The sequence below is a fragment of the Toxorhynchites rutilus genome, chromosome 1, assembly GCF_029784135.1.
Source record: "Toxorhynchites rutilus septentrionalis strain SRP chromosome 1, ASM2978413v1, whole genome shotgun sequence".
Classification (NCBI taxonomy): Eukaryota; Metazoa; Arthropoda; class Insecta; order Diptera; family Culicidae; genus Toxorhynchites; species Toxorhynchites rutilus.
Genome location: NC_073744.1, coordinates 105856403 through 105876550, shown reverse-complemented (window position 1 = coordinate 105876550; position 20148 = coordinate 105856403). Strand labels below are relative to the sequence as shown.

The 20148-nt window shown below is 38.6% G+C and overlaps 1 protein-coding gene across 17 annotated transcripts in view; it reads right to left on the bottom strand.

The window, feature by feature from the left end:
* Positions 1 to 20148, bottom strand: part of LOC129762448 (teneurin-a) — a 305694-nt gene that overhangs the window by 99463 nt on the left and 186083 nt on the right. For 14 of the 17 annotated variants that reach the window (XM_055760685.1, XM_055760687.1, XM_055760688.1 and 11 more), the window contains 2 exons: positions 15332 to 15539; positions 12951 to 12977 (listed from right to left, as the gene is read on the bottom strand). In XM_055760685.1, the coding sequence (XP_055616660.1) occupies positions 12951 to 12977; positions 15332 to 15539 (235 nt within the window). The remainder of the gene's footprint in view (positions 1 to 12950; positions 12978 to 15331; positions 15540 to 20148) is intronic. The other 3 variants (XM_055760686.1, XM_055760702.1, XM_055760701.1) reach the window with 1 other exon arrangement.

The window sequence follows — 20148 nt, the reverse complement described above, 5'->3', positions numbered from 1 at the left end:
CCGTCAGTGAAAAAGATCACAAGCGCGTAGTTAAGCAGTTTAGACGTGATCCGAGAAGTTCGGTCCGGGATGTCGCCAATAAGCTGAATTTGTCAAGTTCATTCGTCCAGCGGACCAAGCAGCGGGAGGGCCTGCGTACATACAAGGTTCAGAAGGCTAGGATTAGGATAACCGCGACGAAAGGCAAAACATGGTGGGGAAGACGCGAGCACGGAAGCTGTACACCGAAATGCTGACGAAGCCGCATTGCCTGGTAATGGACGACGAAACCTACGTCAAAGCGGACTTTCGTCAGCTGCCGGGCCTGTTGTTCTTCTCCGCAGAGGACAAATTCAGCGTTCCGGAGGAGATTCGCAAGCAGAAACTATTCAAGTTTGCCAAAAAGTACATGGTGTGGCAAGCGATCTGCTCTTGCGGAAAGCGGAGTGCCCCCTTCGTGATGACCGGCACGGTAAACGGGCTGGTTTACCTTAAGGAGTGCCTACAGAAGCACTTACTACCACTATTGAAGCAGCACGAGGGCCCGACCATCTTCTGGCCGGATCTCGCTTCGTGCCACTATTCAAAGGACGTGTTGGAGTGGTACGAAGCCAACGGGGTCACCTTCGTGCCAAAGTAAATGAACCCGCCCAACGCACCGGAGCTTCGCCCAATAGAGAAATATTGGGCGATTATGAAGCAGGCCCTCCGGAAGAACCCAAAAGTTGTCAAATCGGAGGCGGACTTCAAGAGAAAATGGATTTCTGTTCAAAAAAACTACAACCTGACGTTGTACAGAACCTTATGGACGGGGTAAAGAGGAAGGTGCGAGCATACGGGCTTTTGATTAATTGGCGATTATTATCTCACAACATACACACCAACACTGAGAGCCTTCGAAACATCAACTTCATAACGGTAAAATAATGGAACTTCGTTTGTTTCTTTGAACGTGGGGAGTGAAAATGGCACATGGAAATATAACTTTTATCCGTCTTTTTCGACGTGATTTCACGAATATTCACTCCACGCTATCACATTATCCTCATATTCAGCGGGAGCTCTAAAAAAATGTACGTTTTTAATTTATAAATTACATCCTGAAAATAGCATTTTTACATGGATGCGGTGGGCTATCAAAGATAAACACAACGACTGACTGATAGTTATGACAGCGCATGCTATGTCGCTCGAAACTCGACCATCTTCATTACCTTTTTTCCAGGACATTGGGCTCGAAGTATGAATAAAAAGAAAATGCCAAAAGTTGTTTAATAGTTTTTATTTTACTGTCTAAAATTTTCAAAAGGATCGATCTACTGGGCGAATTTCTACAGCGTTTTTTCCGTAATGCAATTTGATGTGACACACCCTTTATGTACGAAGGTGATTTGAAATATCCGTGCAAAAATATAAATAGCTTAACTGTTTGGAGTAAACCTTTTTTATCATATATTCTCCTTTTATGCTTATACACTTCTTCCTTTGTCTGCTCTATCTCTTCCGAACATCGTTCGGATTTGCTCAAAAAATAGCCCTTAATCTTGTCCAAATCTTACTCCTGCTTGCCATTTATTTAAATTCGTTAGTTAGAATCTTAGCAGATCTGTGTACTTTGATTGGTCTCATGACCAGAAAAAATCGCACCAAAAAAAAACAGAACTACCGCTCAGAAAAAGTGTAACAGTGTGAAGAACTGCTGCACCCCTCTCATGAGACACGAGAGTTCTACGCCGTGGAGCTGCCGGCCTAGAATAGCACATCGGGTCTTGGTCCCTGTCCTTGTCGTAAGAGGCGACTAATCGGGTGACAATGGGCGCGGTAAAGCCTAATGGAGATTGCACACGGGAAAAACCGTGTACAGGAGCAACGTAAGGAGTGCCAAGCACATCAGGATCGACACCAGTAAGATCATGATTACTACATGGAAAACGGACACAATACGGAAACGATTTCAACTCGACGCTAAAAGCTGACAGTCGTGCTATCCTGTTCCCTGAGTAAGGAAGGGTACACCTTCCTGAAACGGCGTGTGGACTGATAGTGCAGTTGCCCGTCCCGGTAATAACTTGGCAAGTCTCCGTTTACGTTCGATGCTCGTCTTGGCTCAGGCACTAGGAACTAGGCTCAGATGTCACATTCCTGACTTACGCTGATCCGGCTCTGAACACGGTCCCCATGAAGGATCGTGTCAACCCGTGCATGGCCTTACTGCTTGCATAGATAACCATGGGATCACTAAAAACGACTAAGTACAACGAGTGGAGATAACGGCCCGAAGTTGGGACCCATCAGACCATGAATGCGAACGATACATTCAACAGACAAAATGATGAGAATGACGACACACCAATCGGAGAGGTGACATGTTCGCAAGAAGCGGTAAGTTCCAGAGATCACCAGCGCGGACGACCACAACGAATTCTGTAAATAACACTCCCCTAGAGCAGCAGCAAGAACCACAAGGAGAGATTGCCCCAATGTTTACTCAGAAATCCATCAACATCACATCCTATGAAGGACTGCAGCTTGGGAGGTCAAGCCTGATGGAGGTAAAAAGGAGAGTAAACGAACTCTATGAGTTCATCAAAGACAAAAACAATGCCCATACGAAGATTAAGCACATAGTGACGAGCATCAAATCGGCCGTTTTGGCTGCTGACCGCCAGCAGAAGGAGCTGATCACACGAGCCGAAGTTGCGGAAAAGGCACTAGTCGAGGCTAACGTCAACCGTACCGTTGAGATACAGGAGACGCCGGAGGGACCTCGGAACCCTCGATCAGAGAAAACCCCTAGGCCCCGAACTGAGCGAAATAAAGGTGATGCTCTGATCGTGGAGGTGAAGGGAGGAGTGACTTATTAGGAGAGATGCTTTTCGAGCTTAAAAAGGATCCGGCGGTCAAGAGCTTAGCTTTCAAGGAACCTGTCGAGAAGTCGCTCGGAGAGGAAGTGAACGTGAGAGCCCTATCTCAGGAATCAGTGGTGCAGGCATCTGGATGAAATCACTACAGACGAGAAGTTGAGGCGTGAATCGTCGACACCCTAAGTCAATGGTTTATCGACTTGAAAGTCGCATATTACTCAATAACACGGAAAAATATGTGGAGGCTGAAAACGGATTCCCCTGGGTACTAACAAGATATTTAATTTTTAAAGATTACGTGCCTGCTATTGCGCTAATAGGTGTTATGAGATGTGCAGCGTTTAACTTACGTGGCACGATTTTCAACAGATCCAGTCAATTCATCTGCTTTGCTGGCGAAGTGGACATTCGGCAGAGTATTTTAGATAGCATGAAGCAGATAGAGAGTTGGATTGATAAATAATATTTCTAAAAACAAATACATGCTGGCTTCCGGATCCGTGCATGAGAGCTCCCGATTAGGTAGTAGTGTAGTGATCGACGGCTATGACTTCGAGATACTGTACAAAACGCTCATAAGATTGGAGACGCAGACGCTCAAGTAGCTCACCGGTGAATCCAATAACCAAAGCAATCCATTCCATCCTGCAAAAATCGATGTTCATCCGGCGAGATGACGAGGACCATAGTGAACAAGGTGGTTAGACAAAGTGGCGTTAAGCCAAAATGGATGAATAAAATAGGCTAGACAAAAAAGAAAAAAACTTCTGGTGGCCTATATTGCAGACATCCATTTGGAGTATATACGCGACAAGCAAACGGCAACAAATATGGACGACATTGGAACCTATTTTAACGAAAAGGAGTACTAGGAGTGAAACGCTCTGGATGAGAATCCGATTCGAATGGTGTGTTCTGGACGGCATAGGCGGCCCAATTCAGAAACATAATTCCTTAGCGGCGAAACATCGTTCCGATAAAGCTGAAATGGCGAAGACTTCAATCGACATGAAGATAGCTTTCGTTTCGAGTGCAAGGATGTCTCATGATTATCATAGGTGTTAAATGCGGGTTTTCATGTAGTCAGCGATGAAGGTGAGTTACACGTGCCGCTTCACATCGTTGGTGAGGCTACTAAACACGGGAGGGCACGTCGAATTCAAGTTCGATCGAACAATCTTGGCAGAGAACGACGAAGCTATCGGCGTTACTATGTTGAAGGCTAATCTTTTCTATTCGCGGATAAGCTTGGCGGTCGATAGCAACGCAAAGTCTGATTATTTCAGATTCAAAAATTTGCCCAAGCTGAAGATTTCTAGAAAGGCGAATAGTTTAGACGACGTCCGAGGAGATTCCAAATTTGGTATGTGCTGAAGCGAATTTGATAAGACAACCGAGAGATGTCGGATGGTGCTGAGCTGAGAGTGCGTTTTTCTGGACACCCAAGCAGAAGTGAGATAAGCTGGATACAACCGTGTTATGCTCGAATACTCTCCAACGTCTTTGGGATTAGGAATCGCGAAAAATGGCTCGCGATGTCTGATACAATGAAACAGCATTTTCATCCATGTGTAGAAAAATCGATCTAGTATGGGTTGTTCCGAAGGTGGTTTCACCGGCATGACATTCTAGCACTGCTTTATGTTTCTAATTGTTTAGAAAAATTGAATTGCATCTGATTACACCACCATTTTTACGTTCGTAAACAAATCTCTCGCTTGCTGCTTGGTCACGGCCGGCCTAGACTAACGCTTCCGCATAAAATGTCAATTTTAGCCATGTACTCGTTTACAGTTGGCCAGTTACTCTGACGGCCCAAGGCGCGGGAGAATCAGGCTACCTTGCTTTCGGTCTCTCCGTTTAGCTTCGACGCTCTCGCAATTTTTCTGAAGAAAGAGGATGTTGTAATTGCCGGATCGGCTATATCTGGCGGAAAAGAAGTGCCTTACGATGTCTAACTTCTTCGCGCTCTGGGGTGAAACTGACAGTACGAACAAAGTATCGAACGTATTTGTTTCACAGATTTCGTCAAGGCTGCTGCAAATCAAATCGAAGCATTCTCGTATAGCCCCAACAGAAGTAGGATTTAAGAAAAAAATGGTCCATTGAATTATACTACATTATACTTTTCAAGTTCCGGGATTTTTGATGAAAAAAAGCTGTATTTATTCTTCAACATAGTTACCTTCGAGGAAAATACACTTGGTATAGCGAATTTCCCACATTTCGATTTCCTTTCTGTAGTGAGAATCGTCTAAGTTATCGAAATATGCCTCAGTGTCACTTTGCAGACTCAGGAGTGTGGTAATGGATCCACGTTCCATTCATTGTCATAAAACGTTGAAAGAAGTCCACTCGATTAAGCTTCAACAACGCCGAACCGGCTGTATAATCATCAACGCGCCGCTGGTTTTGGTCGATGGTTATCGCGCGGATAGCTTTTTCATGTCCGAAATGTAGTGCAAAATTCTTAGCTAACTTGCGTAACTTTACTTTACGATCGTTCAAAACGAGTCGATGCTCTTGTTTTACGATTTCTAAATTCATAACCTCTTTTGGCTTTCCAGAGCGAGGTACATCTGCGGTGCTTGTACGGTCCATTTTAAATTCTCTAAACCACAGATACACTGTTGTTCTCGAAGGAGCAGAAATGGAATAACGTTCTGTCAACCACTGCATTGATCGTTCAGAAGTTTTTCTCATCAAAAAACAATGTTTGATCAAAATATGATATCCCTTTTTTCCATTTTCTATGCGAATGCTTAGATGACACCTAAACAACTGTAGTTTGTGAACAAATAAACGAATATCATGAAACTTCTCAAATAAGCTATAAGTGACTGATGAACCTCTGGAAATGAAACTTGTTCATTTTTAGTGGCGCCATCTGTTGAAAAATTCCGGGACTTTCCAGCCCATATAGTAAGCGTGCGGCGGCTGATCAGGAAGATGCTGGACGATCGGACTAGTTTTCCACAACCTTATCTCCAAGTGCACGGCACTACTCTTAGCGATTCATCAAATACAACAAACACACTAGGGAATGTCCTCAATCTAATATCTACGGGTATGACCCCGATTTTTTCGGTGACAAAGAGTGGACACTAGTTCTCTCAGTAGCTTCGTTGTCCTATTGAATCATCCTGATAAACCCAACGGCATAAACCATAAACCTGATCGCTTTGCGTTCCATCAAGGGAGAATCCACTGGCACCGATAGCCTTGGCTAGATCCTCAAATAACTGTCCCTACTAAGGCAAACCTGTCTCTTCAATATCTTGAAACAAAGTATGAGCGCTTGCGAGGGTTGGGGCCATAGCATCATAATACCCATACACAAGATCGGTACGATCAGCAAATCGTTGAAGGGTACGGCCAATTTCTTTGTCCTCCTGTACATCCAAGACCCTGAAAAGGATGGCGAACAGAGGTCTGGTCACTTATCTGTCCGAAAACATAAAATTAGATTGCCTCTTTCGACTAACTCATCGATTCGACGATCGTATCCAACACGGGAAATTTTCTTGCAAAAAACAGCGGTACGAAAGAAGCATACACTTGACTATGCTTAGTAACACCATCTTGCAGTGGGTGTCACGTTCCAACCTCCCCACGTTGGTTTAGGGCAAATGATTGTATGTTCCCAACTGTTTGAGTGAAAAACGATATCAGGGCGAGCTGGTAGACCTGTAACAGATGTAAGTCTGACAGCAGGAAATTTCGTTTCCATGAGATTAGGTACACGGACGGCTCCAAGAGATCTTCGGGTAAGTAACAGTAATAATAAACTAGTTTCTCGAAAAAGACTTGCCGACTTCTGCCAGATCTCGGCTGAAGTAGCCGGAATCGCCGTGCCAGCTAAGATCCCTGCCGCTGATATTCGTCTTCGACTCATCGAGTGCCATCGACGCCATCGGAGCAGGTAAGTCCAGACACTCATGGGTACAAACAGTCCGGATGTACCTATTGCTTGAAACTGTCCTCATACGTATTGCTGAAATTGATCGCACGAGATAATTTCCTACACGAAAAGTGTCACTGGACGATGTGATATTGTAAATCACTAACTCTTTTCGCAGCTTTTGGGCCGAAAGGTGGTTCGCAGAGAGAAGTCAATTTCTGCAGAAAGTAAAAGGTTTCATAACCGGGTTCGAAGATGTGGAGGCAATGAGAAAGAAGCGTGTACTATCTAGACTAAGGAGTGGATACTGTTCGGTTTCTCACGACTTCAACCTTTCCACCAATCGGCGCCATCTGTTGAAAAATTCCGGGACTTTCCAGCCCATATAGTAAGCGTGCGGCGACTGATCAGGAAGATGCTGGACGATCGGATCGACCACTGCAACAACCACAACTTCGTCTAGCATTTCTTCCGGGTCTGCCCTGAGACCTGAGAAATTTGTACAGGATCAGCAGAAGTGTACGGGACGCCTATGTGACGATCCGTCGAGCGTGGAGCATTTTTTTTTTATTATCTGTATTATAGTGATTTTCAACTCATTTGGCTGGTTCGTCACTTGTACTTCCATTTTTGGAAGAATGTCGGGAGTGAGAATTGAACTCGTGACCTTCAGCGTGAGAGGCATGGATGTTACCACTACGCCAGATCGCCTCCCAGGAGCATATTTGATACTCAAAAGATGCCGAATTTTTTTACAAAATTTGACAAATCAAAAAAAAAAAAAAGATCGTCCATAATGAAGGAGAACAAGAATTTCTGATAATCTTCTCACGGCGCGGATTCCTCCCCACTGGGTTGGTGACATGACCCGACGACATCATTGTCATCCAATCAACAACAAGAAATCGAACAAAACCCTAGGGAATAAATCTACACATTGGAATAAAATGAAAATGACGAAAACAAAACATTTTTAATCTGTATTAAAATACTAGTAGACTAGTTTCTAGCCCGGATATGGATCAGTGAGAAACAATTTTTCATGGTTTATGACCATTAATAAACACAATCACATTCGTCTCATACTATACCCTATTGTTTCAAATACATTTTGTTTTTCGTAAACGATGAAACGTTTGGGTAGATGAAACGAATCGATGAAACGATGGGTAGACGGTAAATTACAGCACTTCTTCAAGAACTTCGCCACCCGCCGAACCTTTTAGGTCAAAATTGGTAACATCAGCTCCCGAGTTTTCCATGAGGAAACAGGAGTACCTGAAGGTTCTGTTCTTACCGTCACCATCTTTCTCGTCGCCATGAATAGCCCGTTGCAGGTTTTGCCTGGGGGAGTCGTCGTGTTTGTCTACGCCGACGGCATTCTTCTGATGGCAGTGGGTGACACCCATAGGATTTCACGCCTCAGGATACAGGCAGCTACCAATGTTATCAGCCGGTGGGCGACCGAGAGAGGATTTAGACTATCCGTGCAGGAGAGCAGCCATATGGTGATATTTAGCGACAGACATCAGGGTCCCAACTCCAGGGTCCAGCTATACAAAAACAACATCCCTCGCCGAAAAACGCCAAAGATCCTTGGAGTATTGGTTGACCAAAAACTTAGCATCCTCCGCCATTTAAAGTGAGTTAAGAAGAACTGTATCACCCGGTTGAATCTGTTGAAAACTATTTCCGAACCGCACCGGAGCAACAACAGAAAGATCCAGCTACGGGTAGCCAAAGCTATCATCAACAGTCGCCTCACCTTTGGCCTCGAACTGACGTGTTTGGCTGGAGACAAGCTCCCAAAAACTCTGGCACCCATCTATAACAAGGCACTACGGACTGTCTTCGGCCTCCTGCCATCAACACCAGCTGCCTCAGTGCAGAAATTGGAGAACCTTCTTTCGATCTAATCATCGACTTGACGATCGTAGCAACACGATCCTTCAACGGGTGACGAATTCCAACCTCCCCCGATGGCAAAACAATCCTGGTTTGGTGCGAACGTTCCCAACTGTACTCATCGAGAACGGTATCATGAACAACTTCCGAGCCGGGGCGAGCTCGACCGGTCTGGTAGAATATTTCAAGGTCATCATAGCAGAAAAATACTGTCTCCACGAGTTCAGATATTCGGAAAGCTCAAAAGGATCATCAGGAGTTGGATTTGGGGTAAGCGATAGTAATATAAGTCTAAATTCCAGCAAGAAACTCGCGGACATCTGCCAGGTCTTCTCGGTCGAGGTGGCTGGCATCTTCGAGGCAACCACAACATCCAAGCCGTTGTTGGTCGTCTCGGAATCGGCGAGCGCCATTGATGCCATCCAAGACCAGGTCCAAACTCCATGGGTACAGGCCATCAGGAAGTACCTATTGCTCGATACTGTGCTCATGTGCGTCCGGCAACGGCATCGCAGGGAATGAAGCGACCGACCGATTTGCCGGAATTGGTCACACCGGACCGTTTTTCACCAGGGTGCCGCTGGACGACGTGAAGTTGTGGATCACGAACTCTTTTCGCACCTTTTTTTCCGAAAAATCAACGACTCGACTGTCAGGTTCAACGACGAAAAAAGAATGAGAAAACAACGAATCCTGTCCAGACTGAAAACTGGTCACTGCTTGGTCTCACATGGATTCAACAGAGGACCTCCCCCATCTATTCTGCGACCATTGCCAAGTTCACAACTCCATCGAACACTTCCTGTGTGGTTGCTTGAAATATGATGATCTGCGGAGTCTCCATGGAATCAGCGGGAGTATTCGAGATGTCTTGAGTGACGATTCAGCGAGAGAAGTAGCACTTTTTTGCTACTTAAAAGATGCCGAACTATATTTCAAGATTTAGTGTCTGATCAGTAAAGAAGATCCTTGTTCTTTCCCTTCCACGATGAAGAGGAATAAGAACACTTCGGCATTTTCAACGACATGGTTTCCTCTCCACTGGCCCGGATCCATGATCCGAGAATATCCTCGCTATCTGGTCCAGCAAGTTGTTTTTTGTTAAATTATGTTTTGAAAATGGTTTTATATGTGTTGAATTTTGGTGTCATCTGAAGTTCAACTTTTTGTAATAATTTTATCTCAACGATAAAAACGACGGCAATGCCGTCGATAAAGAGGCAAACCAGCCCAGGAGGCTGAAAACCTCTCAAATAAAAAATAAAAAAAACAAATAATTCAGTTCGCTGGATCAACTGTATTCACGCCAATGAAGACAATCATTCCATTATTTGATCTTGTGTGAAAAATGTTTTCGAACTCTAATTTAACTAATGCAACGAAACCAGTTTTTTTTCAAATTAAGAGTATTACGAACTTTCCTGAAAAATTGATAAGTAAAGCTATAACAAACGAAGCTCACAATTTGTTCACAGGATTTATTACCATATACGATATCTAAACCATTTCAAGCCAACGACTGTCATCTAATCCAATTCTAGGTATCTTATAATTGTTATCATAAAATAACTCAGTTTTCAATTTGCTTCGATTCAATTCTGATTCAAGAAATAATATTTCGTGATTGATACGATTGGTGTAACTTTTGATAAAATCAATTCTATTGATGTTCAAGTTTGTTGTTTATGTAAGCAATTGTATTTCAAACTAAACGGAAATGTTTTTTTCGTAAGTTATTTCACAGTTTCATAGTTCCAATATTAAACAACTTGAAACTTTCAGTAAAAAGAAAGAAAATAACGCTCTCATTAATGAAAGAAGCAATTGTTAATAAGTGTCCCATTGACATTCATTGGTTTTCATTAGTGAATATTTATTTGGAAGAAGATTTTTACAGTTATATGTTTCACAGGGGGGGTAACAGATAGAACAAATAATAGACGCAGACAATTAGGGAATAGGACGAGGATGTTTGAGGGATTGTCACATTTAAGGAAGTCGGGATTTTTCTTTATATATGTTATGAGTTCGTTACGCATTTTTTTTTTGCAGCTACTGTGTGAATTAAAACATGAAATTAAAGAAAAAGCTAAATAAAACTAGAATTTCTCACCGAGAATTTTTATCTTTTATTTTGAATTTTTTTTCGAGTTTTTTCATAGGTTTTGCATAGAAATGTGTGTTACATGTATTAGAACAAAACGAGCTTTGAGTTGAAATGCCACTCAAGCCACCTAAATGAAAATGCTGTACAGAATTAAACTATTTGTTTAAATTAAATCATAGTCTATATTCACGTATTGAACTAATCATGAAGTCTTTCCGTAATAGAGCAATTCCAAATGAAATCGACAAATGTCAAAACATGAGTATTTTTGAATCGAAAAAAAGTTTGTGTGCCGTTTGGGTTGGAGGAAATATGAGTTTTCCACAGCATTTGGGAATTTTTTGACTCAAGTGTAACTTTTGAAAAGGACATCATGAAAGAGCTTTTTTAGTTTTAAATCACATCAGAGTTCATAATTTGTGACTAAAAATGTGTGTGAAGTTTCGTTTCGAAAATTCATAAAAATTCGATGTTTCACAAAGTTTGTCAAAAATAGTTTTACCATCTTGTACTATTTTTTAAAATTTTTTACATGATTTCTATTTTATATGAAAAAATTAGAAATGTTTTATCAAATATCTCAAGAATGGCTGCATTTAGAAGGAAATTGACCTTTTTTTTATTTTAAATCATATCAGAATTCATAAGTTGTGGCTAAAAATTATTGTTAATATACAAAAATTCATAAAAATTCATAAATAATTTCATAAAAATTCGATGTTCCACAAAGTTTGTCAAAAATAGTTTCATCATCTTGGACTCATTTCTTAAATTTTTTACATATCTTCTATTTTATAAAAAAAAAATTAAAATATGTATTTTAGATACTGCAAATTAAAGTTTTTTTTGTAAATAAAAAAAAAGAGTACCAATTTTTTTTTCTCAGTGTATATTTTTTTCACGTTTTAACATCAATACTTTATAACTCTTTGTAAGACACTGTTTCAGTAGGACTCATAGTTTTTGAGATATAAATTATCAAAGATTTCTCTTACCTAAACCGGTACACCCATTTCAAAAGTTACACTTGAGTCAAAAAAATCCCAAATGCTGTGGAAAACTCATATTTCCTCCAACCCAAACGGAATACAAACTTTCGTACGAATCAAAAATACAAGTTTTCAAAATCTGCATTTTTAGTTCGATTTCATTTGGAATTTCACAATAATCATACAAAGCAAGAATAAAAAGTGTAAGAAGCATTATAGTTCATGATTTGGCTGTTGCCCATCTTTGAAATATAACAATGGTATAGAATGACTTTATTTTGTTGGGTGAATTCAATTATATATTGTGAAATTACACGCTAAATACTGAATACGGAATATTTTTGAAATGATTCTTTTTTCGAAATGTTTAACAAAAATAAATTTCAATATTTCATTTTCTCGGGAAATAAATGTCACAGAAACTAATATAAATATAACGAAGAACAGGAGCAATAAAGAGAACTGTATTTTAATATTACCATGTCCATCTAATGATGCTACAATTATGAAACCGTTATCCTAGGTGCCGAAATTCAAACATAGGAAAATTCATTTCCGTTTGATCAAATTTAATATAATCAAAACATCATGATAGCCGAGTAATAGACAACACTTTTCTTGAGTTTTGTTGGGAAATATACAAAAAATTTGTATTTCTTTTTATTTTTCATCATTTTGGAACAAAATTTAAGTTTTTGTTGCTTAACCATTTAATTTTCTGTAGTATACATTGCAATACTTTTCCTTCATACCGAATCAAACACATGAACACATGACAAAACACAAAAATGAAATTAAAATCAAACTAGAGACATACAACATTGAACATACACATACACATAGTTCATATAACTTTTAATAGTAATTGTATATATTTGACTGTGAGAATGCAGTTGTGGCGATAGTAATGGTAATGGAATAGGGAAAGATGATAGTTTGATTTAGGAACTAGTTCGATGAGTAAGAAGCAATAACTAAAAAAAATGATTAAGTCACAAAAATATGAACCGACAGAAATTGAAAGAGTCACTGTGGTTATAATGAAATAAACATTTGAACAAAATAACAATGAATACAATCTTTTTTTTTCATAAATGCAATACGTATGTGTCAAAGGTAATGCGAAGATGATCAACGAAAAATAGGTGAAATTGTGTTTGTGTCCTAGTTAAATGAAGGAAGAAATCAGAACGATTGCGACTTACCACGGTGTGAAAGAGTTCCAGAACTCACTAAACATTACCATAGACAATCGAGAAACGGAGAGCGGATTTTGATTAGTTCAAGTATTTGTGGCTTTTTTTAAAAATTGGGTGGTTATTAAAATGTGATTGATTCGATGTTTTTGCATTGTGGACGTCACAATGAGTGCTGAGATAAGGCTCAGAAATAAGAAACACAATACAGGACAATATCACTAAAATAAACTAATGTTGTGTTTCCACTTGTCTCTCCAGTTATACACTCATAGAATAAATATATAATTCCAGTAATGGAATATTTAATTCAAACGGATCGATTAATTCCAAGCACATTGATAAAAAACGACATGAATATAAGTAGTTTGAATTCACCGCTTGCAATCTATGATAACTCAAATTATTGAAACCCGCTACTTTCTTTTAACTTGAAATAATTCATTTCACACGTGAACACTTTCCCGTGGTAAGTTCGGTTCTGACAGCAATAAAATAAAATATGCATACTCATGACCTCGTTATCTTTGGATAATGATCTACGAGTAGAACGAAGCAATTTTATACTAATCCACTAGAAATAACTGAGTGTATAACTGCAGAACAGGCTTGTTGCACAATAACTTTAAGTCTGAAGTGTTGAGGAAGGAGAAGTTGTACTATTTCAAAGGCTTCTTCTCTTTTCTCCAATTAGGAAAACAAAAACTCAAAATAACACATAATATTAGACAAACAACGCAAGCACTCGAATCGTCATTCATCCATCGTCACTCATACATTATATTAATAGCTGATTTGTATTTTTTATCGTGCGAAGAATGTACGTCAATACAGGGAGTATTTTTCACTTCCTCTTCGAAATATCTATAATTCTAGCCGATACCTCTATTGCCAGCGAATTATTTTCGTAACAAACATTTATTTCGTAACAAACATTTGGATACTGTGGAAGAATTTGTGGGACGTTGATAAGATTAGTTACCTTAGTAACTCATTATGAATTGATTGACGAAAATAAACGAAACATAACCTATTCAAATTAAATGAACATATTAAACTACGATTGCAAGAACCGCACAGAGGGATCTGAGTGTTGTTTTAGTCTTCTATTATTCACAAAGAAATGAAGCCGTAATGAAGCAACACAAAAATAATATTTTATGTTTGTTCTTACTCCATAAGAATTAAAAAAAAGTCAATGCAATTCTATTATTTGGTTTCAAATTTCTTTTTTTTAGATATACACTAACCAACGAGAATTCATTGTTGCTGTAACGCAAAGTAGAACTTATTCGGTGAGGTCTATCCTCTAGAGTCTATGAATCAATGCCAGGTACACATGAAAAATAATAAAAATTGAATACAACGTAACAAAATCAATGCCACAAACAGAAGTGAAAAACAAACCTTAATTTGAAATTGCGTGGTTTTTCTTACATCTCTACTATTTTGAATACTTCGAAGCTGTATATGCTATATGCAGAAGTGAATTTTATAAGTATGTTTTCCCTTTGGAAGTTGTGGATATATAACAGACATGAAGGATTGTAGACGCACACAAGGTTGAACACATTAGACAAAACACATACTCCATGCAGTTGGTTTCTAAACGCTTTCCAATATGAAAAGAAAAAAGGACACCGACCGAGGGTGCCAAAGTTTATATACTACTGTTCATATTAAAAACCAATTACATGGAGGGGACAGGATTCAAAATGCACTGGACATGAAACAGTTGTGGTAGGACTTTGTTCTCATTTTCGTTTTTATTGTTGATATAACACAAAAACGAAGTGTTCGAAGGACATGGAAGGTATGATGTGTTATAGTCGTTACTGTACTGGAATCAAGAACAGGGACTGTAAGAGGTTTTTCGTTACACGTCAAACGTTTGGGATTTCTCTATTGTGAAAATATATGATTTTGTATCACGAGTTAATTTAATCGAATTTATAATCAAACTAATTAGTAGCAGATGTAGATGGGAATGAGCAAAACTTTCCGTATGGCACGAAAAGTCATACAACCGGGTTTTCTTATGCGGATCATACTCCGATAGATCATATTCAAAACTAAAGTACACTTTTTGCACATCCCAATTACAGTTGAGGTTTTCACAATCCTTTTGAGAAAAAAAGGATTGCATATTCATGGTCAAATGCCAAAGTTCTTCTGTTACCATATCGTAAGGCTAACAGAGAAAATAGTGTTACTTTTTACGAGAGGCTTTACAAATGCTCGTTGAAATCAACAGTTACACCTATCATCAATCCCAGCAGATTGAACTAAAATAATTGCCATAGTGATTGATATTTAGTAATGATAGAAACGTAGATTAGTATACATGTGAGATAGAATGAGTAATCGGAAAGAATCAAATGAGTACTTACCTTTCGCTGTATTCGTCCATGTGGGCGTATGATTGTACAGAGTTCTCCTCGATTAAAAATTTCACCCGTTGGTAAAAGGAAGCGGTTACGGATGGAGGTTGTTTACGCAGTAACACTTCGACAGGATCGTTGGAAGCCAAACACATTATGTGTTCAGTGCAGATTGGATGAGTGCAACACTCACTGTCCGAGCAGTCAGTCATTCCATCTGCAATTCATGGATTTATGTAAATGAATGGAAAGGAAAAGAAACAACGATTCGAAACCAGTTGGATGTGTATTCAAGCCACGACTAGTAATAATTGAAGCAGAAATATCACAAATTTAATAAAATAAGGATAGAAATTTCTGAACAAAACTGATTGATCTGGAGAAAATTATAATGATACATAATCATAGTTTTTCATAACTTAATAGAAATATTCGTACCACCAAGTTTCTTTTTTTTCAATGCTTTATATCGCTTTGTTAGCGCAGTTGAATATTATTGAGTTACTCATTAATGAAACTATCGACAGTAGTTTTTGAGTGACCGGAAATACCAAAGATCATTTGCATTGGTTCTGGTTGGTGGTGTGCCGCTCTAGACGGAACAATTAAGTATGCCATGTTAAAAAAGATATAAAAATTGCATCGCAACAATAGCAATATTACGTTTGTTATTCTTTCCTTGGTAATGTAACAAACCAGTGCACTATGGTCCAGGAGGTGCATTTAAGTGGAAATTAGCATCTAGAGCTCGACAGTGATTCTCTAGACAAAAACTGTCTTCGACAAATAGAGCGCTCATTTTTATGTTATCAAAAATAGGGTGACCTAAGTTTACGATGAAATAAAAAAATCTAACTCTCTTATCTTTATAGATAGAGGTAAACATAGTTCGACAATATTGTAGCCCTGGTTATTTTAAGTAACTTTGTGGAACAATATTTCTTTCTATCTCTTCAAATAACCGATATAGCGCTTTTTCTCTAGGTTGAGTTAGGGTTACCATGAAAAAAAAGGTTTTTTTGCTCTAACTTTTATATGTAAAATTCTACATCAAAACTGTCTTTGAATGATCTTTAGAGCTTTCCAATCCACGCATTTTACAGTGCATAACTTGTATGTATCTTAATGTTACTCAAAGTTATTGATGTTTTTTCCCCGAAAACACGACCTTTTCATTTGCTTGTCGTTCTTTTTGGGGCAAACATAATAAAACATTATTGATAGCATTTTGAAGAGCACATTTGGCTCTACATAAGGTGAAACTTTCAAAAGAGTGTTATTTTTTTGTATTTGAGTAAATTAAATTTGAAATTATGAGTTTTTACATATAAATGAACAAGTTGCAATTTTTAAATGCATATAGTAAGCGTAGACTTTAAAGCAGCATCATTTCAGTTCAGTCTTATAGCCACTCAACATGGAGGTTCAAAGAAGACACATTGTTGATTTCCTTTTTCGGTGGACGAAATATAGAAGACGTTATACAATTATTACGAGAAAAATTTTTGACTATTTTCTTTTTCTACAATAAAATATATTTATTGTATAAAAAGAAAAGCGGGGACCGACAAATTATCAAATGCTTCCTGAATAGAAACCGTATGAAGAACAACTCGGGGCTCGACGTGTTATTTTTTAGTAATATATTGACATATTTTACTGGCGATGAGTTGATTGATGACATTATTTTACCAAACTTTTGTTGTTCCTATTGTTTTATTCAAATTTATTTTTATAATCTTCCGTATGTACATATTAACCTGTTTTAGTTGTTATAATGGAAATTAAATTCATAGTAATAAATAAAAATCATACAAATAAAAAACTACAAAATCAAATGCTTAGCATTTTCCGGAATCAGAAGATCGGAATACTCTGGTGTTTGCCTATTACTAAGAGATAATACTGGATCCGAAGCTGTTGCGAGGCCCAGTTCTTCAGCAGAAATTTTTTCTGTAATCTCCCGAACACGGTTACGCTTTATCCTTTAGCTCAGCATTTGGCTTTTCAGGCACTTTCTGGCACTCAAAACACATATATCTTGGCATTTTTCTCGTAATAATTGTATAACATCTTCTATATTTCGTCCACCGAAAACAAAAACAAATATGTGTCTTCTTTGAACCTCCATGTTGAGTGGCTATAAGACTGAACTGAAGTGATGCTGCTTTAAAGTTTACGCTTACTATATGCATTTAAAAATTGCAACTTGTTCATTTATATGCAAAAACTCATAATTTCAAATTTAATTTACTCAAATACAAAAAATAACACTCTTTTGGAAGTTACACCTTATGTAGAATCAAATGTGCTCTTTAAAATGCCATCAATAATTTTTTATTATGTTTGCCCCAAAAAGAACGACAAGCAAATGAAAAAGTCGTGTTTTCGGGGAAAAAACATCAATAATTTTGAGTAGAATTAAGATACATACAAGTTATGCACCGTAAAATGCGTGGATTGGAAAGCTCTAAAGATCATTCAAAGACAGTTTTGATGTAGAATTTTACATATAAAAGTTAGAGCAAAAAAAACTTTTTTTTTCATGGTAACCCTAACTCAACCTAGAGAAAAAGCGCTATATCGGTTATTTGAAGAGATAGAAAGAAATATTGTTCCACAAAGTTACTTAAAATAACCAGGGCTACAATATTGTCGAACTATGTTTACCTCTATCTATAAAGATAAGAGAGTTAGATTTTTCATTTCATCGAAAATTTTGGTCACCATATTTTTGATAACATAAAAATGAGCGCTCTATTATATGTAACAACTTTGTCGAAGACAGTTTTTGTCTAGAGAATCACTGTCGAGCTCTAGATGCTAATTTCCACTTAAATGCACCTCCTGGACCATAGTGCAGTGGTGATAGCTGTCGACATTTAACGCAATGCATTCAACTTAAAGATGAAGAACCCTAGATTGATCACTTTAAATGCAGTATTATATTATGTTTTTATTTTTTTTAATTTAGGAAATAAAAAAAATTTAAGTCAAAAAAAAAACGCAACGCATTCATTTGTTAGGAGACTGTTGGACAGTCCAGTTCACGTTACGCGTAGTGTGTGATGAGCAAAAAGAAGAGGAAGGCAGGTTTGAGCCCTGAAAAAAAACAAACGCAATTTCAGGGGCTATTAAATTTTGAGGCAAGCGTCATCTAATGATGCACGCGGAGCTGTGAATAGCGCTCGCATTGAGCCGAGCCTTCGCGAGTCTGACACCGCATCGAAAAACAGCGCAGCGAAGTAGACGACATCGGCTCGTCGGTCGAAAATGTGAATGCTGTCACCTCAGGCAGCAACCAAAATCATGCTCTCTCCGCTAGTGGTGAAGGCGGTCGATCTCGACAAACTCATCAGTGAATTGGCATCTGTGGGTTTACAGCAGAGTACAAGCTGTGTTTCTTTCTTTCTTTGTTTTTAAGAGGCTTTAAACTTTGCAGTTCATTCGCCTCTATCAAGCTGTGTGGTATCGGCACTAAAGTTTTCACCCACGACATCCCGGGGGACAAACCCTGGTGTTGCTGTCATCGTACAGAAAAGCTTAAGGCACAACACCCTTCCGTATAGAGACGTCGGTTAATCGTTCGATTAATTCAAATAATCGAATATCTGAAATTATAATCGAGTAATTTGGTATCGAATAATTTAAAATCAAAATATGAATACATCGAATAATTGCCACTGTAATCGCGATTAATGAATGGAAGAACTTTTCTCAAGGCTAATGCATTTTTAGGTTAAGAATTAGGCTATATAGTTTTTTTATCCAACATTTTTTCATCCAACCATCTATCATCGACAACCCGATAGACCACGCGACCAGAATGACAACGTGATACGTGATTATTACAAGAAATAAATATTCGCTCGATTAATCGAATATTGAAAAACAAATATTCGAATGAATCGAATATTGAAAAATGTCCGAACGATTAATCGATAATCGAATAAATGAAAAATTTAGACATCACTACTTCCGCACTTCGCGCGTCGATCGCTTAGCGAGGCGCTTAGGGTGGAGATCGCATTGATAAACGGTAACATCCAACAACCGGGGATCTCGGCAGAAAGGAATAGGTGGCCGATATGAACAGGCAGATTGCTTTCAAGATGGTCTCTCTCCGAAACGGTACGCACGGTACAAAATTCAGATGATTGTTCCAGACCATTCTGGAAGTTGCCAAAGTGCTGATAAACCTTCCAAAACTAGTTCCTCCTCTCAAGGTCGGGGATAGTCTCCTCGTTGCGCCTATCGAGGAAGCGATTGTGGCTTAACGTGTTAATCATTCGAGTAGAGCAGAATAACTTTTCCGACCACTTGAAACAATATTTGAGGATCTTTTCTAAAACCTAAAATCTTTACAAAATACGGTAGATAAAACTTGAAAAATCTCGATTACCGCATCAAACCTAACCTCAGGGCGGAAGAGCCGATTTGCAGTTCCACTGGAGTAAACGGATGCAATATTACTTAGATTTCATATTCATATCAAATAAGTGCTCCACATTATCCCTATGATCTTCATATTATCTTGCATTTTAATCCTTGGGGGCGTTTTCGATAAAGCACACCTCATATCATCTTCAATATCCAGTCTGTTACGATGTTTTATTTTCATTAGAAACATTGCAGAAAATCCAAATTCACAAAAGTACGTTGATGCAAATGGCAGTAATACTCGTAACGCTAATTCTGCAATATTTGAATAAGAATAGATCATTGTAGTCTTCAAATAAATCTTTCGCAGCAGAGCCGTTATGAAGGTTGATGAGTTCGTTCTGAAATTAATCGGGAACTTTAGTTGCTGCCAGTCGGAGAGGATT